Genomic DNA, 25,581 nt, shown 5'->3' on the forward strand with positions numbered 1-25,581 from the left:
CATCTCACCTTCAGTCTCCACCTCATCCTCAGCCTCCATCTCATCCTCAGCCTCCATCTCAACTTCCCTCTCCACCTCACCCTCAGTCTCCATCTCAACTTCAGTCTCCACCTCATCCTCAGCCTCCATCTCATCCTCAGCCTCCATCTCATCCTCAGCCTCCATCTCAACTTCCCTCTCCACCTCACCCTCAGCCTCCATCTCAACTTCCCTCTCCACCTCATCCTCAGCCTCCATCTCAACTTCAGTCTCCACTTCACCCTCAGTCTCCACTGAGTGGGTGAAACAGAATCGTGTTCAGAGGAGTAAAAGCATGTGGGACAAAGACAATTTCAATTCCAGGCCTTCTTCTGCCATCCTAGTGGCATCTCAAACATCACAGCAGCCAGCAAGCACTCACCCTCAGTCTCCGTCTCACCCTCAGTCTCCGTCTCACCCTCAGTCTCCGTCTCACCCTCAGTCTCCACCTCACCCTCAGTCTCCACTTCATCCCCAGTCTCCAATGTTGTGTTATGGATCAGTAACAGATTGGGAATGAAAAGGCTCAGTACCCACGGCTGCTTACATGTAACTAAAATCTTACCAGTACTCATAGCAATATACCTATCTATGATGTTACATTTTTCAAAAGAAATAATGTCCCTATAAGGCAATCTGTTGTAATTGGCTCAAACCATCGTCTTCATTGATATGTGGATTTATTTTAAATATCCAATCTATTTAATGTGCAGCAATTAGGACTGATTTTCATTGATCAGGCTGGCAGTGACAGCAATAGATTAACAATCAGTGCGCACACACAGTGAATCAATTAAACTAATCCATTGTTAAACACAACCAAGTAAATCCCTTGGGAAAGAAACTTATTCTGTTCTCTCTAACCAGCTCTGCTGCGTTATCCATAATGTGGCATCATAAACCCTGGGAACATTCTCTCTCGGCTATTTGCTCCATTTGCCTTTCCCCTTTCAGCCAAAGTTAAAAATCGCACCACACCAGGTTATAGTCCAACTGGTTTATTTGGAAACACTAACTTTCGGAGCACCACTCCTTCATCAGGTAGCTGTGACAACCACCTGATGAAGGAGCAGCGCTCCGAAAGTTAGTACTTCCAAATAAACCAGTTGGACTATAACCTGGTGTGGTGCGATTTTTAACTTTGCCCAGCCCAGTCCAACACCAGCTCTTCCGCATCATCCCTTTCAGCCAGTCATTGCACAGTTCGTACCTTCCTTATAGTGGCCACAGACACCCCTTTGAGAGGCAAGGTGGCTTCTCAATAGGGGCAAGTTGGCATGTGAGCTATTCCTGGGCCCCTGGTTGAGTGTGTAACCATACAGTGGTCAACGTGGTTTGAAACGTGCTGAAATCATGGAGATGCAGGGAAGGTTGGGAGAGAGAGAGACAGAGTTGTCCTTCAGTTGCTGTCATGTGCCATGAAGTAGGCAGAAGTACTTTCTAGCATAGGTATGGATACACAGGTATGTGTGATTTGAGACATGACCAATGATCCCTTTAAGATCCATGTATCACGGTGCAGCAATTGGGAATGTAAGGTACTCTGAAATAACCAGGCCTCTCAGAAACAATGTCAGTAAAACTTGCAGCATTATATTAGTCAACAAAGGGGCCTGTTAGCTCAGGCAGCCTCGTGTGGGGAGCAGGATAATGCCAGCAGTGTGGGCTCGAGTATTGGTACCGGTTAAAGGCTGGAAGGTACATTGGGACTGAGAAAAGCTGCTCAAGGTGCAGGATGGGCAGGCAGTGAGCAGAAAGTCAGCCTCTGGTAACAGGGCACACGAATACAAACCACAACCTGGAACAAACAGCCCGTGGGTGAAACAGAGGAGTAAGAGCATGTGGGACAAAGACAATTTCAATTCCAGGCCTTCTTCTGCCATCCTAGTGGCATCTCAAACATCACAGCAGCCAGCAAGCACTCTTAAATTCATCCAGTCCTAAGAAAACGAAGTAGCCAAGAAACAGGAAATCTGTGGGAAAATGGCTCCTTTGCAAAGCTCAGTAGTTAATTTCAAAACAGCAAAGGAGCTTCCGATCTCAGTGCCCGCTCATCTCTTCCTATTTCCCATAGAGGGACATTGTTGATGCTACTTTGCAAAACTGAATATTTTCCAAGGGTATGCACATTTATGGGGGATGTAGCTGCCTGATCTGCACCTGCAAGATCCATCCTATGCTCCACAAAACTCTCCATCACTGAGTTTTAACTCACAATTTTATGGCCTGATATTCACCCTGGGAGTAGGCTAGCAGAGGGGGTATTTGTAAATCACCCACTGACCACCTACCTCCTCTGGGATTTCAGCGCTGGGGACCACCCATGTTTGAGTCAATTGGAGGCCTTAACCAGCCTGACTGGCCCTGGAGATACCACCCGGCTTCCGGCATCCACTGCTGCTCCCTCTGAGACTGCGGTTTCCATAGTGACCAGCCTTCCCAATGGCATTGCTGGCATTGGAGAGTTGCTGCCTCTCTATGAACATGCAAAGAAGGAGCTGGAGTAGGCCATTCAACCCCTTTTGGCTGGTCTGGCTCATCCATAGTTCCACCCACATCCAATAGCCTTTCATTCCTTTGCTTATCAAGGGTATACCCATCTCTGCCTTTAAAATATTCTAAGACTTTGCTTCCATTGCCTTCTGAGTAAGTCTGATATTGAAGTAGTGACACCATAGTCTATTTCTTTCACAACATCTTCCATCTTGGCAAAACACCACAGGATCTTCTTTCAATCAAACCTCCTCTTGCTTCTCAAAACTCCAGCAAATATAAGCTCAGCCTGTCCAATCTTCTTGTTTTAACGCCTTTGGTCAATTGACCGCGAGGATAGTGAAAGAGGAACTAGATGCTTCCCTTCTGTGGTGCAGGTCCAATGCTGCTATTCCGCAGTCCCAGCCACAGGGGACAGACTCCATTGCAGGAAAAGGACTGAGAGCCTTGCAGTAAACATATTTCTTTTCGCAAAAAAAAAAAAATTTGCGAAATAAAATTGGCGCAACATTGAAAAATAAAGTGCTATGATTATTGATTGCATTCACGCTGTGCAGAAATTGGTTTCGTCCTATATATACCACCTTGGACAGCAGCTCTAACTGACTACACCCTGGTCAGCCCATCTCCACAACAATAGCAACCCACAATTCAGTCCTAATTTATTTTTCAAAAGGCACCAATATGGTTCAGCATCAAAGTGAGTCACGAGGGGTGGATTTTGAATTTCCTAAACCTATGTAAAGCTAGTAGCAAGGCTGTCTTTTACAGGTTTTGTTGGCCAGTGTATCCCTGTCATCGCAGTGTTGGGATTTAAATGAGGCAAACACTAGCTCCTGAAATTGGAGGGAGCCCTTTGAAAGAAACTATATTCACTTTATTTACCACGTGGTTACCCATCTTTGGAAGGTCTGCTTCAATGTTTCTCATATGGATCACCTCAATTATCTCTCCTAATCAAATAGATGCGATTCCATTTTGTTGAGCTTTTTCTGCTTGTCCTAGTTAACGGTGACGAAACTTAATTATTGCAGGTTGCCAAGTTAAAGATGATTGGAACTGACACAGGGAACGTGATTCAACTGTGAGACTGAGACCACTCTAAACATGACTCTGCACAAAAAGACCCTTGGCACAGGTCTTGCTGTAGTGATGTACTAACCTATTAGATTGAGCGTACCCAGAATTTAATGAAGATATGTTGCTCAGAGGGAGGAAGCCCATTTTTGGTTAATTGGCTGTTCTATCTGCCAGCAGGGTAAGCCCTGCCTGACCATGGCCAGTGGTGCCACAGGGTATGCCATAATTTTGTCGTTCGTATTTAGCTCAGCGATTGTCAAATACCAACATGTTATACATCTTTGTAGCTTAGGTTTATGGAGTGTACCAATCTGGTGCTCCCAGAAAATGGTGAGTTACAATTGTGCCAGTGTTAATCTGTCTACTTGGTGCAAAACTAATCTGAAACAAATTGCAAAACCAGAGACCCAGAGGAGCTCAGAAAGAGCCTTCACAGTACCACCCCCTGAGCGAAACGATGAGAGGGTCAGCAAGGGGACAGGTGAGCACAGTGCCGAGGGGAGTGGAGAGAGAGGAGTGGCGAGGGGAATGGGGAGTGAAGAGTGGTGAGGGGAGTGGGGAGTGAGGGGTGGTGAGGGGAGTGGGGAATGGGGAGTAGTGAGGGGATTGGGGAGTGAGGAGTGGCGAGGGGAGTGAGGAGTGAGGAGTGGTGAGGGGAGTGGGGAGTGAGGATTGGTGAGGGGAATGGCGAGTGAGGAGTGGCGAGGGGAGTGAGGAGTGAGGAGTGGTGAGGGGAGTGGGGAGTGAGGATTGGTGAGGGGAATGGCGAGTGAGGAGTGGCGAGGGGAGTGAGGAGTGAGGAGTGGTGAGGGGAGTGGGGAGTGTGGAGTGGCGAGGGGAGTGGTGAGTGAGGAGTGGCGAGAGGAGTGGGGCGTGTGGAGTGGCGAGGGGAGTGGTGAGTGAGGAGTGGCGAGAGGAGTGGGGCGTGTGGAGTGGCGAGGGGAGTGGTGAGTGAGGAGTGGCGAGGGGGGTGAGGAGTGAGGAGTGGTGAGGGGAGAGGCGAGTGAGGAGTGGGGAGAGGAGTGGGGCGTGTGGAGTGGCGAGGGGAGTGGTGAGTGAGGAGTGGCGAGGGGGGTGAGGAGTGAGGAGTGGTGAGGGGAGAGGCGAGTGAGGAGTGGTCAGGGGAGAGGCGAGTGAGGAGTGGTCAGGGGAGAGGCGAGTGAGGAGTGGTGAGGGGAGTGGGGAGTGGTGAGGGGAGTGGTGAGTGAGGAGTGGTGAGGAGAGTGGGGAGTGAGGAGTGGCGAGAAAAATGGGAAATGAGGAGTGGTGAGGGGAATGGGGAATAAGGAGTGGTGAGGGGAGTGGCGAGTGAGGAATGGTGAAGGGAGTGGGGTGTGAGGAGTTGTCGGTGAGTGGGGAGTGAGGAGTGGTGAGGGGAGTGGCAAAGGAGGAGTGGTCAGGGGAGTGGGGAGTGAGGAGTGGTGAGGGGAGTGGGAATGAGGAGTGGTGAGGGGAGTGGGCAATACAGAGGGGTGAGGGGAGTGGAGAGTGAGGAGTGGTGAGGGGAGTGGTGAGTGAGGAGTGGTGAAGAGAGTGCAGAGTGAGGAGTGGTGAGGGGAGTGGCGAGAGAGAAGTGGTGAGGGGAGTGGGCAATGAGGAGTGGGGAAGGGAGTGGCCAATGAGGAGAGGTGGGGGAGTGGTGAGCGAGGAGTGGTGAGGGTAGTGGGGAGTGAGGAGTGGTGAGGGGAGTGAGGAGTGAGGAGTGGTGAGGGGTGTGGGCAATGAGGAGTGGTCAGAGGAGTGGGGAGTGAGGATTGGTGAGGGGAGTGGGGAGTGAGGAGTGGTGAGGAAAGTGGGCAAAGAGGAGTGGTGAGGGGAGTGGGGAGTGAGGACTGGTGAGGGAGTGGGCAAGGAGGAGGTGTGAGGGGAGTGGGTAATGAGGAGTGGTGAGGGGAGTGGAGAGTGAGGAGTGGTGAGGGGAGTGGGGAGTGAGGAGTGGAGAGGGGAGTGGGGAGTGGGGAGTGAGGAGTGGTGAGGGGAGTGGGGAGTGAGGAGTGGTGAGGGGAGTGGCCAGTGAGGAGTGGCGAGGGGAGTGGGGAGTGAGGAGTGGTGAGGGGAGTGGGGACTGTGGAGTGGTGAGAGGAGTGGGGAGTGAGGAGTGGCGAGAGGAGTGAGGAGTGGCGAGAGGAGTGAGGAGTGATGAGGGGAGTGGGGAGTGAGGAGTGGCGAAAGGAGTGGGGAATGAGGAGTGGTGAGGGGAGTGGGAGTGAGGAGTGGTGAGGAGAGTGGGAGTGAGGAGTCATGAGGGGACTGGGGAGTGAGGAGTGGTCATGGGAGTGGCGAGGGAGGAGTGGTGAGGAGAGTGGGGAGTGGGGAGTGGCGATGGGCATGGTGAGTGAGGAGTGGCGGGGGGTGAGGAGTGAGGAGTGGTGAGAAGAGTGGGGAGTGAAGAGTGGTGAGGGGAGTGACGAGTGAGAAGTGGTGAGGGGAATGGCGAGTGAGGAGTGGCGTGGGGAGTGTGGAGTGGCGAGGGGAGGGGGAGCGAGGAGTGGTGAGGGGAGGGAAGTGAGTGGTGAGGGGAGTGGGGAATGAGGAGTGGTGAGGGGAGTGGGGAGTGAGGAGTGGTGAGGGGAGTGGTGAGTGAGGAATGGTGAGGGTAGTGGGGAGTGAGGAGTGGCGAGGAGAGTGGGGAGTGGGGAGTGAGGAGTGGTGTGGGGAGGGGTGAGTGAGGAGTGGCGAGGGGAGTGGGGAGTGAGGAGTGGCGAGGGGAGTGGGGAGTGAGGGGAGGGGGGAGTGGGGAATGAGGAGTGGTGAGGGGAGTGGCGAGTGAGGGATGGTGAGGGTAGTGGGGAGTGAGGAGTGGCGAGGAGAGTGGGGAGTGAAGAGTGGTGTGGGGAGGGGTGAGTGAGGAGTGGTGAGTGGAGTAGTGAGTGTGGAGTGGCAAGGGGAGTGGCGAGTGAGGAGTCGCGAGGGGAGTGAGGAGTGAGGAGTTGTGAGGTGAGTGGGGAGTGAGGAGTGGTGAGGGGAGTGGGGATTGAGGAGTGGCGAGGGGAGTGGAGAGTGAGGTGTGGTGAGGGGAGTGGCGAATGAGGAGTGGTGAGGGGAGTGGCGAGTGAGGAGTGATGAGGGGAGTGGCGAATGAGAAGTGGTGAGGGAAGTGGGGAGTGAGGAGTGGTGAGGGGAGTGGAGAGTGAGGTGTGGTGAGGGGAGTGGCGAATGAGGAGTGGTGAGGGGAGTGGCGAGTGAGGAGTGATGAGGGGAGTGGCGAATGAGAAGTGGTGAGGGAAGTGGGGAGTGAGGAGTGGTGAGGGGAGTGGGGATTGAGGAGTGGCGAGGGGAGTGGAGAGTGAGGTGTGGTGAGGGGAGTGGCGAATGAGGAGTGGTGAGGGGAGTGGGGAATGAGGAGTGGTGAGGGGAATGGCGAGTGAGGAGTGGTGAGGAGATGGCGAATGAGGAGTGGTGAGGGGAGTGGGGAATGAGGAGTGGTGAGGGGAATAGTGAGTGAAGAGTGGTGAGGGGAGTGGCGAGTGAGGAGTGATGAGGGGAGTGGCGAATGAGAAGTGGTGAGGGAAGTGGGGAGTGAGGAGTGGTGAGGGGAGTGGGGATTGAGGAGTGGTGAGGGGAGTGGAGAGTGAGGTGTGGTGAGGGGAGTGGCGAATGAGGAGTGGTGAGGGGAGTGGGGAATGAGGAGTGGTGAGGGGAATGGTGAGTGAGGAGTGGTGAGGGGAGTGGCGAGTGAGGAGTGATGAGGGGAGTGGGGAGTGAGGAGTGGCGAGGGAAGAGTGGAGTGAGGAGTGGTGAGGGGAGTGGGGAGTGAGGAGTGGTGAGGAGATGGCGAATGAGGAGTGGTGAGGGGAGTGGGGAATGAGGAGTGGTGAGGGGAATAGCGAGTGAAGAGTGGTGAGGGGAGTGGCGAGTGAGGAGTGATGAGGGGAGTGGGGAATGAGGAGTGGTGAGGGGAGCGTGGAGGGGAGTGGGAAGTGAGGAGTGGTGAGGGGAGTGGGGAGTGAGGAGTGGCGATGGACGTGGTGAGTGAGGAATGGCGAGGAGAGTGGGGAGTGAGGAGTGGTGAGGGGAGTGGCGAGTGAGGAGTGGTGAGGGGAGTGGGGAGTGAGGAGTGGCGAGAGGAGTGGGGAGTGAGAAGTGGCGAGTGGCTTGGGGAGTGAGGAGTGGCAAGGGGAGTGGGGAGTGAGGAGTGGCGAGGGGAGTGGGGAGTGAGGACTGGTGAGGGGAGGGAAATGAGTGGTGAGGGGAGAGGGGAATGAGGAGTGGTGAGGGGAGTGGGGAGTGAGGAGTGGTGTGGGGAGTGGCGAGTTAGGAGTGATGAGGGGAGTGGCGAATGAGGAGTGGTGAGGGGAGTGGGGAGTGAGGAGTGGTGAGGGTAGTGGGGATTGAGGAGTGGCGAGGGGAGAGTGGAGTGAGGAGTGGTGAGGGGAGTGGGGAGTGAGGAGTGGTGAGGAGATGGCGAATGAGGAGTGGTGAGGGGAGTGGAGAATGAGGGGTGGTGAGGGGAATGGCGAGTGAAGAGTTGTGAGGGGAGTGGCAAGTGAGGAGTGATGAGGGGAGTGGGGAATGAGGTGTGGTGAGGGGAGTGAGAAGTGAGGAGTGGTGAGGGGAGTGAGGAGTGGTGAGGGGAGTGGGGAATGAGGAATGGTGAGGGGAGTGAGAAGTGAGGAGTGGTGAGGCGAGGCAAGCGAGGAGTGGGGAGTGGAGCGGATTGAGGAGTGGTGAGGGGAGGGGTATGAGGAGTGGCGAGTGGAGTGGGGAGTGAGGAATGGTGAGGGGAGTGGCGAGTGAGGAGTTGTGAGGGGAGGGGAGTGAGGAGTGGCAAGAGGAGTGAGGAGTGGAGAGGGGAGGGGAGTGAGGATTGGTGAGGGGAGTGGAGAGTGAGGAGTGGCGAGGGGAGTGGCGAGTGAGGAGGGGCAAGCGGATTGAGGAGTGATGAGTTGTGAGGGGAGTGGGGAGTGATGAGTGGTGAGGGGAGTGGGGAGTTAGGAGTGGCGAGGGGAGGGTGGCGTGAGGAGTGGCGAGGGGAGTGGCGAATGAGGAGTGGTGAGGGGAGTGGGGAGTGAGGAGTGGTGAGGGGAGTGGCGAGTGAGGAGTAGTGCGGGGAGTGGTGAGTGAGGAGTGGCGAGGAGAGTGGGGAGTGAGGAGTGGTGAGGGGAGTGGGGAGTGAGGATTGGTGAGGGGAGTGGTGAGTGTGGAGTGGCGTGAGGAGTGGAGAGGGGAGTGAGGACTGAGGAGTTGTGAGGGGAGTGGGAAGTGAGGAGTGGTGAGGAGAGTGGGGAATGAGGAGTGGTGAGGGGAGTGGGGAGTGAGGAGTGGTGAGGGGAGTGGCGAGTGAGAAGCGGCGAGCGGATTGAGGACTGACGAGTTGCGAGGGGAGTGGGGAGTGAGGAGTGGTGAGTGGAGGGGAGAGAGGAGTGGTGAGGGGAGTGGGGAATGAGGAATGGTGAGGGGAGTGGGGAGTGAGGAGTGAGGAGTGGTGAGGGGAGTGGCGAGTGAGAAGTGGCGAGCGGATTGAGGAGTGACGAGTTGGGAGGGGAGTGGGGAGTGATTAGTGGTGAGGGGAGTGAGGAGTTAGGACTGGCGAGGAGAGTGAGACGTGAGGAGAGGTGAGGGGAGTGGCGAATGAGGTGTGGTGAGGTTAGTGGGGAGTGGACTGGCGAGGGGAGTAGCGAGTGAGGAGTGGTGAGGGAAGTAGGGAGTGAGGAGTGATGAGGGGAGTGGCGAGTGAGGAGTAGTGCAGGGTGTGGTGAGTGAAGAGTGGCGAGGAGAGTGGGGAGTGAGGAGTGGTGAGGGGAGTGGGGAGTTAGGACTGGCGAGGTGAGTGGGGCGTGAGGAGTGGTGAGGGGAGTGGGGAGTGAGGAGTGGTGAGGGGAGTGGGGAATGAGGAGTGGTGAGGGGAGTGGGGAGTGAGGAGTGGTGAGGGGAGTGGCGAGTGAGAAGCGGCGAGCGGATTGAGGACTGACGAGTTTTGAGGGGAGTGGGGAGTGAGGAGTAGTGAGGGGAGGGGAGAGAGGAGTGGTGAGGGGAGGGGAGAGAGGAGTGGTGAGGGGAGTGGGGAATGAGGAATGGTGAGGGGAGTGGGGAGTGAGGAGTGAGGAGTGGTGAGGGGAGTGGCGAGTGAGAAGCGGCGAGCGGATTGAGGAGTGACGAGTTGTGAGGGGAGTGGGGAGTGATGAGTGGTGAGGAGATTGGGGCGTGAGGAGAGGTGAGGGGAGTGGCGAATGAGGTGTGGTGAGGTTAGTGGGGAGTGTGGACTGGCGAGGGAAGAAGCGAGTGAGGAGTGGTGAGTGGAGTAGGGAGTGAGGAGTGATGAGGGGAGTGGGGAGTGAGCAGTAGTGCAGGGAGTGGTGAGTGAGGAGTGGCGAGGTGAGTGGGGCGTGAGGAGTGGTGAGGGGAAGTGGGTGAGGAGTGGTGAGGGGAGTGGGGAATGAAGAGTGGTGAGGGGAGTGGGGAATGAGGAATGGTGAGGGGAGTGAGAAGTGAGGAGTGGTGAGGCGAGGCAAGCGAGGAGTGGGGAGTGGAGCGGATTGAGGAGTGGTGAGGGGAGGGGTATGAGGAGTGGCGAGTGGAGTGGGGAGTGAGGAGTGGTGAGGGGAGTGGCGAGTGAGGAGTTGTGAGGGGAGGGGAGTTAGGACTGGCGAGGTGAGTGGGGCGTGAGGAGTGGTGAGGGGAAGGGAGTGAGGAGTGATGAGGGGAGTGGGGAATGAGGAGTGGTGAGGGGAGTGGGGAGTGAGGAGTGGTGAGGGGAGTGGCGAGTGAAAAGCGGCGAGCGGATTGAGGACTGACGAGTTGTGAGGGGAGTGGGGAGTGAGGAGTGGTGAGGGGAGGGGAGAGAGGAGTGGTGAGGGGAGTGGCGAATGAGGAATGGTGAGGGGAGTGGGGAGTGAGGAGTGAGGAGTGGTGAGGGGAGTGGCGAGTGAGAAGCGGCGAGCGGATTCAGGAGTGACGAATTGTGAGGGGAGTGGGGAGTGATGAGTGGTGAGGGGAGTGGGGAGTTACGACTGGCGAGGAGATTGGGGCGTGAGGAGAGGTGAGGGGAGTGGCGAATGAGGTGTGGTGAGGTTAGTGGGGAGTGTGGACTGGCGAGGGGAGAAGCGAGTGAGGAGTGGTGAGTGGAGTAGGGAGTGAGGAGTGAGGAGGGGAGTGGCGAGAGAGCAGTAGTGCAGGGAGTGGTGAGTGAGGAGTGGCGAGGAGAGTGGGGAGTGATGAGTGGTGAGGGGAGTGGGGAGTTAGGACTGGCGAGGTGAGTGGGGCGTGAGGAGTGGTGAGGGGAAGTGAGTGAGGAGTGGTGAGGGGAGTGGGGAATGAAGAGTGGTGAAGGGAGTGGGGAGTGAGGAGTGGTGAGGGGAGTGGCGAGTGAGAAGCGGCGAGCGGATTGAGGACTGACGAGTTTTGAGGGGAGTGGGGAGTGAGGAGTGGTGAGGGGAGTGGGGAATGAGGAGTGGTGAGGGGAGTGGGGAGTGAGGAGTGGTGAGGGGAGTGGGGAGTGAGGAGTGGTGAGGGGAGTGAGGAGTGGTGAGGGGTGGGAAGTGAGGAGTGGCGAGGGGAGGGGCGAGTGAGGAGTGGCGGGCGGATTGAGGAGTGACGAGTTGTGAGGGGAGTAGGGAGTTAGGAGTGGCGAGGGGAGGGGAGCGTGAGGAGTGGTGAGGGGAGTGGCGAATGAGGAGTGGGGAGGGGAATGGGGAGTGGGGAGTGGCGATCAGCGTGGCGAGTGAGGAGTGGCGAGGAAAGTGGGGAGTGAGGAGTGGTGAGGGGAGTGGCGACTGAGGAGTGGTGAGGTTAGTGGGGAGTGTGGACTGGTGATGGGAGTGGCGAGTGAGGAGTGGTGAGGGGAGTGGCGAGTGAGGAGTGATGAGGGGAGTGGCGAGTGAGGAGTAGTGTGGGGAGTGGGGAGTGAGGAGTGGCGAGGAGAGTGGGGAGTGAGGAGTAGTGAGGGGAGTGGGGAGTGGGGAGTGAGGATTGGTGAGGGGAGTGGTGAGTGTGGAGTGGCAAGTGGAGTGGCGAGTGAGGAGTGGCGAGGGGAGTGAGGACTGAGGAGTTTTGAGAGGAGTGGTGAGGAGAGTAGGGAGTGAGGAGTCGTGAGGGGACTGGGGAGTGAGGAGTGGTCAGGGGTGTGGCGAGATAGGAGTGGTGAGGGGAGTGGGGAGTGGGGAGTGGTGAAGGGGAGTGGGAATGAGGAGTGGAGAGGGGAGTGGGGACGGAGGACTGGCGAGAGGAGTGGGGAGTGAGGAGTGGCGAGGGGGTGGGGAGTGACGAGTGGCGAGAGGACTGGGGAGTGAGGAGTGGTGAGGGGAGTGGCGAGTGAGGAGTGGAGAGGGGAGGGGAGTGAGGAGTGGTGAGGGGAGTGGGGAATGAGGAGTCGTGAGGGGAGTGGGGAGTGAGGAGTGGTGAGGGGAGTGGAGTGAGGAGTGGCGGGGGAGTGGGGAGTGAGGAGTGGTGAGGGGAGGGGAGTGAGGAGTGGTGAGGGGAGTGGGGAGTGAGGAGTGGTGAGGGGAGTGGAGTGAGGAGTGGTGAGGGGAGCGGAGGGAGGAGTGGTGAGGGGAGGGGAGTGAGGAGTGGTGAGGGGAGTGGGAAATGAGGAGTGGTGAGGGGACTGGGGAGTGAGGAGTAGTGAGGGGAGTGGATTGAGGAGTGGTGAGGGGAGGGGAGTGAGGAGTGGCGAGAGGAGTGGGGAGTGAGGAGTGGTGAGGGGAGGGGAGGGTGAGGAGTGGTGAGGGGAGTGGGAATGAGGAGTGGTGAGGGGAGTGGGGAGTGAGGAGTGGTGAGGGGAGGGGAGTGAGGAGTGGTGAGGGGAGGGGAGTGAGGAGTGCTGAGGAGAGTGGGGAGTGAGGAGTGGCGAGTGGAGTGGGGAGTGAGGATTGGTGAGGCGAGTGGGGAGTGAGGAGTGGTGAGGGGAGTGGGGATTGACGAGTGGTGAGGGGAGTGGCGATTGTGGAGTGGTGAGGGGACAGGGGAGTGAGGAGTGGTGAGAGGAGTGGGGATTGAGGAGTGGAGTGGGGAGTGAGGAGTGGTGAGGGGAGTGAGGAGTGGCGAGGGGAGTGAGGAGTGAGGAGTGGTGAGGGGATTGGGGATTGAGGAGTGGTGAGGGGAGTGGGGATTGAGGAGTGGCAAGGGGAGTGGGGATTCAAGAGTGGCGAGGGGACTGGGGAGTGTGGAGTGGTGAGGGGAGGGGAGTGAGGAGTGGTGAGGGGAGTGGGGAGTGTGGTGTGGTGAGGGAGGGGAGTGAGGAGTGGCGAGGGGAGTGAGGAGTGTGGAGTGGCGAGGGGATATGAGAGTGAGGAGTGGTGAGGGGAGTGGGGATTGAGGAGTGGCGAGGGGAGTGAGGAGTGTGTAGTGGCGAGGGGAGAGGCGAGTGAGGAGTGGTGAGGGGAGTGGGGAGTGTGGAATGGTGAGGGGAGGGGATTGAGGAATGATGGAGGAGTGGGAAGTATGGAGTGGTGAGGGGAGGGGATTGAGGAGAGGCGAGAGGAGTGGGGAGTGAGGAGTGGTGAGGGGAGTGGGGAGTGTGGAGTGGCGAGGGGAGGGGAGTGAGGAGTGGTGAGGGGAGGGGAGTGAGGAGTGGTGAGGGGAGGGGAGTGAGGAGTGGTGAGGGGTGGGGAGTGAGGAGTGGTGAGAGGAGTGGGGATTGAGGAGTGGCGAGGGGAGTGGGGAGTGTGTAGTGGCGAGGGGAGAGGCGAGTGAGGAATGGTGAGGGGAGTGGGGAGTGTGGAGTGGTGAGGGGAGGGGAGTGAGGAGTGGTGAGAGGAGTGGGGATTGAGGAGTGGTGAGGAGAGTGGGGAGTGAGGAGTGGCGAGAGGAGTGGGGAGTGAGGAGTGGCGAGAGGAGTGGGGAGTGAGGAGTGGCGAGAGGAGTGGGGAGTGAGGAGTGGCGAGGGGAGTGGGGAGTGAGGAGTGGCGAGGGGAGTCGGGAGTGAGGAGTGACGAGAGGAGTGGGGAGTGAGGAGTGGTGAGGGGAGTGGGGAGTGAGGAGTGGCGAGAGGAGAGGGGAGTGAGGAGTGGCGAGGGGAGTCGGGAGTGAGGAGTGACGAGAGGAGTGGGGAGTGAGGAGTGGTGAGGGGAGTGGGGAGTGAGGAGTGACGAGAGGAGTGGGGAGTGAGGAGTGGCGAGAGGAGTGGGCAGTGAGGAGTGGCGAGAGGAGTGGGGAGTGAGGAGTGGTGGAAGGAGTGGGGTTTGAGGAGTGGCGAGGGGAGTGGGGAGTGTGTAGTGGCGAGGGGAGAGGCGAGTGAGGGGTGGTGCGGGGAGTGGAGAGTGTGGAGTGGTGAGGGGAGGGGAGTGAGGAGTGGTGAGAAGAGTGGGGATTGAGGAGTGGTGAGGAGAGTGGGGAGTGAGGATTGGTGAGGAGAGTGGGGAGTGAGGAGTGGCGAGAGGAGTGGGGCGTGAGGAGTGGCGAGGGGAGTGGGGAGTGAGGAGTGGTGAGGGGAGTGGGGAGTGAGGAGTGGCGAGAGGAGAGGGGAGTGAGGAGTGGCGAGGGGAGTCGGGAGTGAGGTGTGGCGAGAGGAGTGGGGAGTGAGGAGTGGCGAGGGGAGTGGACAGTGAGAAGTGGCGAGGGGAGTGGGGAGTGAGGAGTGGCGAGGGGAGTGGGGAGTGAGGAGTGGCAAGGGGAGTGGGGATTCAAGAGTGGCGAGAGGACTGGGGAGTGTGGAGTGGCGAGGGGAGAGGAGAGTGAGGATTGGTGAGGGGAGTGGGGATTGAGGAGTGGCGAGGGGAGTGGGGAGTGAGGAGTGGTGAGGGGAGTGGGGAGTGAGGAGTGGCGAGAGGAGAGGGGAGTGAGGAGTGGCGAGGGGAGTCGGGAGTGAGGTGTGGCGAGAGGAGTGGGGAGTGAGGAGTGGCGAGGGGAGTGGGGAGTGAGGAGTGGCGAGGGGAGTGGGGAGTGGGGAGTGGCAAGGGGAGTGGGGATTCAAGAGTGGCGAGAGGACTGGGGAGTGTGGAGTGGCGAGGGGAGGGGAGAGTGAGGATTGGTGAGGGGAGTGGGGATTGAGGAGTGGCGAGGGGAGTGGGGAGTGTGTAGTGGCGAGGGGAGAGGCGAGTGAGGAGTGGTGAGGGGAGTGGGCAGTGTGGAATGGTGAGGGGAGGGGATTGAGGAATGACGGAGGAGTGGGAAGTATGGAGTGGTGAAGGGACGGGATTGAGGAGTGACAAGAGGAGTGGGGAGTGAGGAGTGGTGAGGGGAGTGGGGAGTGTGGAGTGGCGAGAGGAGTGGGGAGTGAGGAGTGGCGAGAGGAGTGGGGAGTGAGGAGTGGTGGGAGGAGTGGGGAGTGAGGAGTGGTGGGAGGAGTGGGGTTTGAGGAGTGGCGAGGGGAGTGGGGAGTGTGTAGTGGCGAGGGGAGAGGCGAGTGAGGAGTGGTGCGGGGAGTGGAGAGTGTGGAGTGGTGAGGGGAGGGGAGTGAGGAGCGGCGAGGGGAGTTGGGAGTGAGGAGTGACGAGAGGAGTAGGGAGTGAGGAGTGGCGAGAGGAGTGGGGAGTGAGGAGTGGCGATAGGAGTGGGGAGTGAGGAGTGGCGAGGGGAGTGGGCAGTGAGGAGTGGCGAGGGGAGTGGGGAGTGAGGAGTGGTGAGAGGAGTGGAGAGCGAGGAGTGGCGAGAGGAGTGGGGAGTGAGGAGTGGCGAGGGGAGTTGGGAGTGAGGAGTGACGAGAGGAGTAGGGAGTGAGGAGTGGCGAGAGGAGTGGGGAGTGAGGAGTGGCGAGGGGAGTGGGGAGTGAGGAGTGGCGAGAGGAGTGGGGAGTGAGGAGTGGCGAGGGGAGTGGGGAGTGAGGAGTGGCGAGGGGAGTGGGCAGTGAGGAGTGGTGAGGGGAGTGGGGAGGGTGGAGTGGCGAGAGGAATGGGGAGTGAGGAGTGGTGAGGGGAGGGGAGTGAGGAGTGGTGAGAGGAGTGGGGATTGATGAGTGGCGAGGGGAGTGGGGAGTGTGTAGTGGTGAGGGGAGGGGAGTGAGGAGTGACGAGAGGAGTGGGGATTGAGGAGTGGTGAGGAGAGTGGGGAGTGAGGAGTGGTGAGGAGAGTGGGGAGTGAGGAGTGGCGAGAGGAGTGAGGAGTGGCGAGAGGAGTGGAGAGTAAGGAGTGGCGAGGGGAGTCGGGAGTGAGGAGTGACGAGAGGAGTGGGGAGTGAGGAGTGGCGAGGCGAGTGGGGAGTGAGGAGTGGCGAGGGGAGTGGGGAGTGAGGAGTGGCGAGGGGAGTGGGGAGTAAGGAGTGGCGAGGGGAGTTGGGAGTGAGGAGTGACGAGAGGAGTGGGGAGTGAGGAGTGGCGAGGGAGTGGGGAGTGAGGAGTGGCGAGAGGAGTGGGGAGTGAGGAGTGGCGAGGGGAGTGGGGAGTGAGGACTGGCGAGCGGAGTCGGGAGTGAGGAGTGACGAGAGGAGTGGGGAGTGAGGAGTGGTGAGGGGAGTGTGGAGTGGGGAGTGAGGAGTGGCGAGCGGAGTGGGGATTGAGGAGTGGCGAGTGGAGTCGGGAGTGAGGAGTGACGAGAGGAGTGGGGAGTGAGGAGTGGTGAGGGGAGTGGGCAGTGAGGAGTGGCGAGAGGAGTGGGGAGTGAGGAGTGGCGAGGGGAGTGGGGAGTGAGGAGTGGCGAGCGGAGTCGGGAGTGAGGAGTGATCAGAGGAGTGGGGAGTGAGGAGTGGTGAAGGGAGTGGGGAGTGGGGAGTGAGGAGTGGCGAGCGGAGTGGGGATTGAGGAGTGGCGAGGGGAGTCGGGAGTGAGGAGTGACGAGAGGAGTGGGGAGTGAGGAGTGGCAAGAGGAGTGGAGAGTGAGGAGTGGCGAGAGGAGTGGGGAGTGAGCAGTGGCGAGGGGAGTGGGGAGTGTGGAGTGGTGAGGGGAGGGGAGTGAGGAGTGGTGAGAGGAGTTGGGATTGAGGAGTGGTGAGGAGAGTGGGGAGTGAGGAGTGACGAGGGGAGTGGGGAGTGTGGAGTGTCGAGGGGACTGGGGAGTGTGGAGTGGTGAGGGGACGGGAGTGAGGAGTGGCGAGGGGAGTGGGGAGTGTGGAGTGGCGAGGGGAGAGGAGAGTGAGGAGTGGTGAGGGGAGTGGGGATTGAGGAGTGGTGAGGGGAGTGGGGAGTGTGTAGTGGCGAGGGGAGAGGCGAGTGAGGAGTGGTGAGGGGAGTGGGGAGTGTGGAATGGTGAGCGGAGGGGATTGAGGAATGACCGAGGAGTGGGAAGTATGGAGTGGTGAGGGGAGGGGATTGAGGAGTGGCAAGAGGAGTGGGGAGTGAGGAGTGGTGAGGGGAGTGGGGAGTGTGGAGTGGCGAGAGGAGTGGGGAGTGAGGAGTGGCGAGAGGAGTGGGAGTGAGGAGTGGTGAGGGGAGGGGAGTGAGGAGTGGTGAGAGGAGTGGGGATTGAGGAGTGGCGAGGGGAGTGGGGAGTATGTAGTGGCGAGGGGAGAGGCGAGTGAGGAGTGGTGAGGGGAGTGGGGAGTGTGGAGTGGTGAGGGGAGGGGAGTGAGGAGTGGTGAGAGGAGTGGGGATTGAGGAGTGGTGAGGAGAGTGGGGAGTGAGGAGTGGCGAGAGGAGTGGGGCGTGAGGAGTGGCGAGAGGAGTTGGGAGTGAGGAGTGGCGAGAGGAGTGGGGAGTGAGGAGTGGTGAGGGGAGTGGGGAGTGAGGAGTGGCGAGAGGAGTGGGGAGTGAGGTGTGTCGAGAGGAGTGGGGAGTGAGGAGTGGCGAGAGGAGTGGGGAGTGAGGAGTGGTGAGGGGAGTGGGGAGTGAGGAGTGGCGAGGGGAGTCGGGAGTGAGGAGTGACGAGAGGAGTGGGGAGTGAGGAGTGGTGAGGGGAGTGGGGAGTGAGGAGTGGCGAGAGGAATGGGGAGTGAGGAGTGGCGAGGGGAGTCGGGAGTGAGGAGTGACGAGAGGAGTGGGGAGTGAGGAGTGGCAAGAGGAGTGGAGAGTGAGGAGTGGCGAGAGGAGTGGGGAGTGAGGAGTGGCGAGGGGAGTCGGGAGTGAGGAGTGACGAGAGGAGTTGTGAGTGAGGAGTGGCGAGGGGAGTGGGGAGTGGCGAGGGGAGTGGGGAGTGAGGAGTGGCGAGGGGAGTCGGGAGTGAGGAGTGATGAGAGGAGTGGGGAGTGAGGAGTGGCGAGGGGAGTGGACAGTGAGGAGTGGCAAGAGGAGTGGGGAGTGAGGAGTGGCGAGGGGAGTCGTGAGTGAGGAGTGATAAGAGGAGTGGGGAGTATGGAGTGGTGAGGGGAGTGGGCAGTGAGGAGTGGCGAGAGGAGTGGGGAGTGAGGAGTGGCGAGGGGAGTGAGCAGTGAGGAGTGGCGAGAGGAGTGGGGAGTGAGGAGTGGTGAGGGGAGTGGGTAGTGAGGAGTGGCGAGAGGAGTGGGGAGTGAGGAGTGGCGAGGGGAGTGAGCAGTGAGGAGTGGCGAGAGGAGTGGGGAGTGGCGAGGGGAGTGAGGAGTGAGGAGTGGCGAGGGGAGTGAGCAGTGAGGAGTGGCGAGAGGAGTGGGGAGTGAGGAGTGGTGAGGGGAGTGGGTAGTGAGGAGTGGCGAGAGGAGTGGGGAGTGAGGAGTGGCGAGAGGAGTGAGCAGTGAGGAGTGACGAGAGGAGTGGGGAGTGAGGAGTGGCGAGGGGAGTGGGGAGTGAGGAGTGGCGAGGGGAGTGAGCAGTGAGGAGTGGCGAGCGGAGTGGGTAGTGAGGAGTGGCGAGAGGAGTGGGGAGTGAGGAGTGGCGAGGGGAGTGAGCAGTGAGGAGTGGCGAGAGGAGTGGGTAGTGAGGAGTGGCGAGAGGAGTGGGGAGTGAGGAGTGGCGAGGGGAGTGAGCAGTGAGGAGTGGCGAGAGGAGTGGGGAGTGAGGAGTGGTGAGGGGAGTGGGCAGTGAGGAGTGGCGAGAGGAGTGGGGAGTGAGGAGTGACGAGAGGAGTGGGGAGTGAGGAGTGGCGAGGGGAGTGGGGAGAGAGGAGTGGCGAGGGGAGTGGGCAGTGAGGAGTGGCGACAGGAGTGGGGAGTGAGGAGTGACGAGAGGAGTGGGGAGTGAGGAGTGGCGAGGGGAGTGGGGAGTGAGGGGTGGCGAGAGGAGTGGGGAGTGAGGAGTGGCGAGGGGAGTGGGCAGTGAGGAGTGACGAGAGGAGTGGGGAGTGAGGAGTGGCGAGGGGAGTGGGGAGTGAGGAGTGGCGAGAGGAGTGGGGAGTGAGGAGTGGCGAGGGGAGTGGGGAGTGAGGAGTGGCGAGGGGAGTGAGCAGTGAGGAGTGGCGAGAGGAGTGGGGAGTGAGGAGTGGTGAGGGGAGTGGGTAGTGAGGAGTGGCGAGAGGAGTGGGGAGTGAGGAGTGGCGAGGGGAGTGAGCAGTGAGGAGTGGCGAGAGGAGTGGGGAGTGAGGAGTGGTGAGGGGAGTGAGCAGTGAGGAGTGGCGAGAGGAGTGGGGAGTGAGGAGTGGCGAGGGGAGTGGGGAGTGAGGAGTGGCGAGGGGAGTGAGCAGTGAGGAGTGGCGAGAGGAGTGGGGAGTGAGGAGTGGCGAGGGGAGTGAGCAGTGAGGAGTGGCGAGAGGAGTGGGGAGTGAGGAGTGGCGAGGGGAGTGAGCAGTGAGGAGTGGCGAGAGGAGTGGGGAGTGAGGAGTGGCGAGGGGAGTGAGCAGTGAGGAGTGGCGACAGGAGTGGGGAGTGAGGAGTGGCGAGGGGAGTGAGCAGTGAGGAGTGGCGAGAGGAGTGGGGAGTGAGGAGTGGCGAGAGGAGTGGGGAGTGAGGAGTGGCGAGGGGAGTGAGCAGTGAGGAGTGGCGAGAGGAGTGGGTAGTGAGGAGTGGCGAGAGGAGTGGGGAGTGAGGAGTGGCGAGGGGAGTGAGCAGTGAGGAGTGGCGAGAGGAGTGGGGAGTGAGGAGTGGTGAGGGGAGTGGGGAGTGTGGAGTGGCGAGGGGAGTGGGGAGTGAGGAGTGGCGAGGGGAGTGAGCAGTGAGGAGTGGCGAGAGGAGTGGGTAGTGAGGAGTGGCGAGAGGAGTGGGGAGTGAGGAGTGGTGAGGGGAGTGGGCCGTGAGGAGTGGCGAGGGGAGTGGGGAGTGTGGAGTGGCGAGGGGAGTGGGGAGTGAGGGGTGGCGAGGGGAGTGGGGAGTGAGGAGTGGCAAGAGGAGTGGGGAGTGAGGAGTGGCGAGGGAAGTGGGGAGTGAGGAGTGGTGAGGGGAGTGGGGAGTGAGGAGTGGCAAGAGGAGTGGGGAGTGTGGAGTGGCGAGGGGAGTGGGGAGTGAGGAGTGGTGAGGGGAGTGGGGAGTGTGGAGTGGCGAGGGGAGTGGGCAGTGAGGAGTGGCGAGAGGAGTGGGGAGTGAGGAGTGGCGAGCGGAGTGGGCAGTGTGGAGTGGCGAGGGGAGTGGGGAGTGAGGAGTGGTGAGGGGAGTGGGGAGTGTGGAGTGGCGAGGGGAGTGGGGAGTGAGGAGTGGTGAGGGGAGTGGGGAGTGAGGAGTGGCGAGGGAAGTGGGGAGTGAGGAGTGTTGAGAGGAGTGGGGAGTGAGGAGTGGTGAGGGGAGTGGGGAGTGAGGAGTGGGGAGTGAGGAGTGGCGAGCGGAGTCGGGAGTGAGGAGTGGTGAGGGGAGTGGGGAGTGTGGAGTGGCGAGGGGAGTGGGCAGTGAGGAGTGGCGAGGGGAGTGGGAAGTGAGGAGTGGCGAGGGGAGTGGGGAGTGAGGAGCGGCGAGAGGAGTGGTGAGCATTTTGATGAGGGGGCTGACGAGCAGAGAACGGCAATGAGGGAGTGGCAGCCCCAATGTTACCAACAATGTGCCTTCCTGCGTCAGTGCGTTGGTGGGAGCTACAGTGTTTTGACAATCACAATCAGCTGCTCTTACTCCCCACTCTGAGACTGACACAGACAGGGCATTGCAAATAGATGGTACGTCTGGCCTTTTGGTTGGGAGAGTTCTGTCTGTTGTGGGAGGAAATAAGAAGATGGGAAAGAATCATTCAGAAATAATTACACCTTAGGCCTTGTTAGATTGCTGAAATTTGTAACTTTTCTTCCACAGCAAGGATATCAAAGAAAAGATTTCTTTTCAATGGTGAGCTTTTAAAAACTATAGTGTATTCATCAATCATTAATGTAATGATAATGTGTTAGATAGTCTTGCCAATAAAATACACCTCAGATCCCACTTCTGACCTTATGATGAAGGGAAGGTCATTGATGAAATGGGTGAAAATGGTTGGGCCCAGGACATCACCCTGTAGAACTCCTGCTGAGATGTCCTGGAGCTGACATAATTTACCTCCAATAACCAGAAAGCATTTCCTCCTGATTTCCATTAACTCCAGTTTTGCCAGGTGTCCTGATGCCACACTCGGTCAAATGCGGCCTCAATGTCAAGGGCTGTCACTCTCACCCTACCTCTAGAATTCAGCTCTTTTGTCCAGGTTTGAACCAAGGCTGTAATGAGGTCATGAGCTGAGTGGCCCTGTGGAGACTAGGTTGAGCAGGTTTCTGTTCTGTAAATGATCCTTGAAAGCATACTTGATGACACCTTACTGATGATCGAGAGTAAACATGGAACAAATACAACAACAGGTTGGATTTGTCCTGTTTTTTGAGTATAGGACATACTTGGGCAACTTTCCACATTGTTGAGTAGATGCCAGTAATGTAACTAATTAAAACAGTTTTGGCTAGGGGAGTGGCAAGCTCTGGAATACAAGTCTTCGGTACTGTTGCCAGAATGTTGTCAAGGCCCATAGCCTTTGCAGTATCCAATGCTTCAAACTATTTCTTGACATCAAATGGAGTAAATCAAATTGTTTGTAAAGTGGTGTCTATGATACTGGGGACTACTGGAGGAGGCCGAGATGGATCATCTACTCAGCACTTCTGGCCGAATATGCTTGCAAATCATTTTGCCTTTTCTTTGTGCTGCTGTGCTGGGCTCCCTAATCATTAAGGATGGGGATATTTGTGGATCCTCCTCTTCCAATGAGTTGTTTAATTGTCCATCACCATTTACAACTGGATGTGGCAAGACTGCAGAGATTAGACCTGATCCATTAGCTGTGGGATCATGTGGCTCTGCCTAAGCCACTCAAAGTGATGGACATTGAAGTCCCCCACACTTAGTACATTCTGTTAACAAACTCAGTACATGTTACCAAAAATTATTTTCAGATCTGTAGATTGTGTGCCTAGTCTCCATGGTCACTTACTTTAAAGGTTGTCCATTCAGCATAAATGAATCAGGTCATGAATCTATTGGGAGAAAGTGAGGACTGCAGATGCTGGGGATCAGAGTTTAAAAATGTGTTGCTGGAAAAGCGCAGCAGGTCAGGCAGCATCCAAGGAGCAGGAGAATCGACGTTTCGGGCATAAGCTCTTCTTCAGGAATCAGTTGGCTTGGGCTTCCCTGGGCTGCCTTCGCAAATGAATGTTTAGATCTGTTCTGAGGAATGGTCACTGGACCCGAAACGTTAACTCTGCTTTCTCTCCACAGATGCTGCTGGACTTGCTGAGTTTCTCTAACAATTTCTGTTTTTGTTTCAGATTTCCAGCAATGCAGTTCTTTGTTTTATTTTATACTTCTATTGTCTTTTGAATGCGAAAAATCCACAATTGCAAAGGTCTTCATAAATGAAAATAAATGGAAAACCAAAGTGTTGCGCACTGGAAATGTTTTGGGATGGTTTAATAGTGCAATTCCAGAGGTCGGGGTTAGGATTGGGATTGAGGTTGGAACTCTAAGTAATGGGAGGAAGACACACAAAGGATCGATGTCTGATGAATAAAGAATATACAAAGGAGTTTACAGATGATTGAGATGAGTTGAGGCCAAGAGAAACAAGGATATGGGATCAAATATATTAAAATAGAATGATATTGGAATGTGGATTTCGCTGGCTGGATCAGTGTTTATTGCCTGTCCCCAGTTGCCCTTGAGGAAGTGATTGTGAGCTGCCTTCTTCGAAGGATTTACAAACCAATTATTTTGTATTTTTTTATATAGAAGCAAAGGAATTTTAACTTTCCTTTGAGGTAGGTATGCTAAGTCTTAGAATAGAATAGAAAAGAATAGAATAGAATAGAATAGAATTGTAATTTATTGTCACTTGTATTTTTACAAAAAAATACAGTGAAAAGTATTTAAGTCACCTTAGCCCAATATCTATATTAATAATAGAAATCACATATAAAACAAATTTTTAAAATGTTCATTTTGTTACGAATGAGAGATCTGATAAGTTATCTGATTGTAGATGGTTTTTTTATTCGATTTTTGTTCACGTTTTCTCTGCACAATGACTGCCTTGATCTTCCCTGATAATTTTGCCATTCTTTTCCATTCAGAGAATTATCCAATTCCCTTTTGACAAACATGACTGAAGCTACTTCCACCACCTTCAGGTGGTATATTCCAGATCCTAACCACTTGTAATAGAAGAATGACCTTTCCCATGTTTTTCTCATTTTGCCTTAAATCTCTGACATCTAGTTTGCTAATATTCTGCCATAGGCAGAACTTTCTCCATATTTACTCTTTCGAACACCTCTATCAATCTCCTGTCATCACTCCCTCCATGCAGTTCCATAGTTAATTGCCCAGTACTCACAATGCACATTCTTCAAATTCCACACAATATCAATGGAAATCTTTGCATACACTGGGAAAAGCTGTGAACCTCTCATCATTGAATAAAAGCTTCCATAAAACAACACTATAATTGATGCATATTGTGATGTGAAAACTTTATTCTGCTTATGTGAAAAAATCTTGTAAAAGTTGTTATCTTATTAGTTTATGTACAAACCAGGAGCCATATCAAAGGCATAATTTATTATTATGACCCCTTAAGTTGTCATTCATGCTCAGCCGAATAAATAACCTACATTAGCATTTGAAACTCAACCTATTATTCATAATGATCATAGTTTCCCGCTGATAGCATATTCTTGACTTGGAAGAACAGAAGGGATTTTTTTTAAAATTTCCACATAAATTCCATGTCAGTTAACTGACAGGAATAGGTGTTTTATTTCCCAAGTGTCAAAAGCAGTTTTCTTTTATGTAAGCCAGGGCTTTCACTTAATTTCATAGTTCAAAAGATGACAGTACATTATGTTGCATTTTTCACTGTACATTTTTCATCTGGAAAGCACTGTAATGCATGTCAACAATTCCACTATGTTGATCTATGAAACTGCCCTCAGAAGGACAATTCCCTACAATGAATCATTGCAATAGAAACTGGAGACACATCTGCATTACATTACAGCAATCAATAGCAGTGCTTAAGTGTGAGATCCTTTTACACTTACCTTTCAGAATGTTCCTGACTCTTAACTGACCTATCATTTCGTTCACAAAGTTTGGAGTGTATAAGTCAGCCCCATATGATTTATTTAAAAATGTCTTAACCTGCCCTGCCACCTACAATGATTTGTGCACATGTATAGCTATTATGTATGCAGATATATCTCCCTTGGTCTCCTTGTTTCTGCACACTTTATAATTGCTCCCTTTGTTATATTATCTTTCCTTGTTTTTCCTCCCAAAATGAATCATAATTGCCTCGATCACAGAAGTGTCTACACTTCAAAAGTACTTTATTGGCTGTAAAACTCTTTGGAACATTCTGAGGTCATGAAAGGCACAACAGAAATGAAAGGCTTTCTTTCAAGTTCAGTCTTGTGGCAGGTTACTGTTGTATCGTGGGAGTACTAACAATTTGTGAAAGTAAGGGTGGACCATGTAAACAAAATGCTAAGGGCCTGAGGTTCTGGTGACTTTTTTTATGCTACCTCCCACTTATGACGAGGCAGAATTTGCTGTTTTTTTAACGATCTCTTGATGTATTTCATTGAACTAAAAATTGGACTCTGCATCTGCTCTCACTCAGTTATCATACAGGAACTTCAATTTCATAAACATTTACTTCAGATAATTTAAAGCCTGTAAGTATTTAAAAACAAGAATAAATCTGAGGTTCGATTATGTTCCAAATGTTTACTGACCTAGCTGTTCTTTTGTTTAGGATACATCTGGCCATTTCCTGCCAAACTGTGTCCCATTTGGATTTATTTTGATGTGCTATTTTCAACTGCATCCATCATGCACTTGTGCGCAATATCTTTGGATCGCTACATTGCGATACGGAACCCTATCCATCATAGTCGTTGCAACTCAAGAACAAAAGCATTCATGAAAATAATTGCTGTTTGGACAATATCTGTTGGTGAGTGCACAATATGTCAATGCCTGAAGTAAGATTACAATTCTGTCTTTGTTCGTCCTCTCTTTCCTCAAGATTAAAATATATGATGTAGATTAATTGCAGCCTCTAAGTTTTCTTAAAATTATGACAATGGAAAATAAGCAGTTTGATGATAATGTGAGACTAACAATTGCATTGAGAATGCTAATCGGTGTGAAAATGGCCCATTTATACAGACAGATATAAACAGAGGACTATTTTAGGAAGGAGAGTTACATGATAATCATAGCTAAACCAGTAATAATATTCATGGGACCCACAGGGAGTTAAACAGAAAGGAAAAACACATCACAGTCTGTCTAAAGAATGGTTTGACATGACGGAGTAACACACCTTCTTTTCCACCTTAACTGTGATGGTATCCAGACTGATGATTGAAAGTCTCTCGTCTCTTCCAGTTTTACAGAAAATAAACTTCAATGATACAAGCATTTTGACATTAATGCAGCACCTTTCCAACCATCCCAAAATGTTTTCATGTAGGAAACACAACAGCTAATTTACACACAGCAGACTCCCACATAATGGATTTAGACGTACTGGTTGGGGCTGAACACTCAGCGAAATGCCACAGGGAACTCCCCTATACTTCTGTGAAAAATCATGCAGAAGGTTTTAAGTCTTTTTCAGACAAGTGCATGAGTTCAACACCTTATCCAAGAACCAATACCTCTGATAGTCCAACTTTACTGCATTGAATTGTCACGCTAGATGTCTGTCCTCAAACCTCAAGAGTGAGACTTAAGTTGACAGCTTTCGGATTCAAATTGTTACTAACTGAGCTACAATTCATACATCAACCAATATCTGAGTAGTATCTGAGCTGAAAGACAGTGTGAAAACCCATTGGGTCTAACAGTCAATCCCTTCAGGCAGTACTTCCACCCTCCCTTCAGTGGCCAGAGTC

At 55.4% G+C, this 25,581-nt stretch overlaps 1 protein-coding gene across 2 annotated transcripts in view; it reads left to right on the plus strand.

Annotated features, from left to right (window-relative positions):
• Window positions 1–25,581, plus strand: part of LOC122554936 (5-hydroxytryptamine receptor 2A-like) — a 619,268-nt gene that overhangs the window by 487,531 nt on the left and 106,156 nt on the right. For both annotated transcript variants that reach the window (XM_087993034.1, XM_087993033.1), the window contains one exon: window positions 24,435–24,635. In XM_087993034.1, the coding sequence (XP_087849160.1) occupies window positions 24,435–24,635 (201 nt within the window). The remainder of the gene's footprint in view (window positions 1–24,434; window positions 24,636–25,581) is intronic.

This window comes from Chiloscyllium plagiosum, unplaced genomic scaffold, assembly GCF_037043375.1.
Source record: "Chiloscyllium plagiosum isolate Xiang-an unplaced genomic scaffold, Cpla_swu_hap1 HiC_scaffold_12, whole genome shotgun sequence".
Classification (NCBI taxonomy): domain Eukaryota; kingdom Metazoa; phylum Chordata; class Chondrichthyes; order Orectolobiformes; family Hemiscylliidae; genus Chiloscyllium; species Chiloscyllium plagiosum.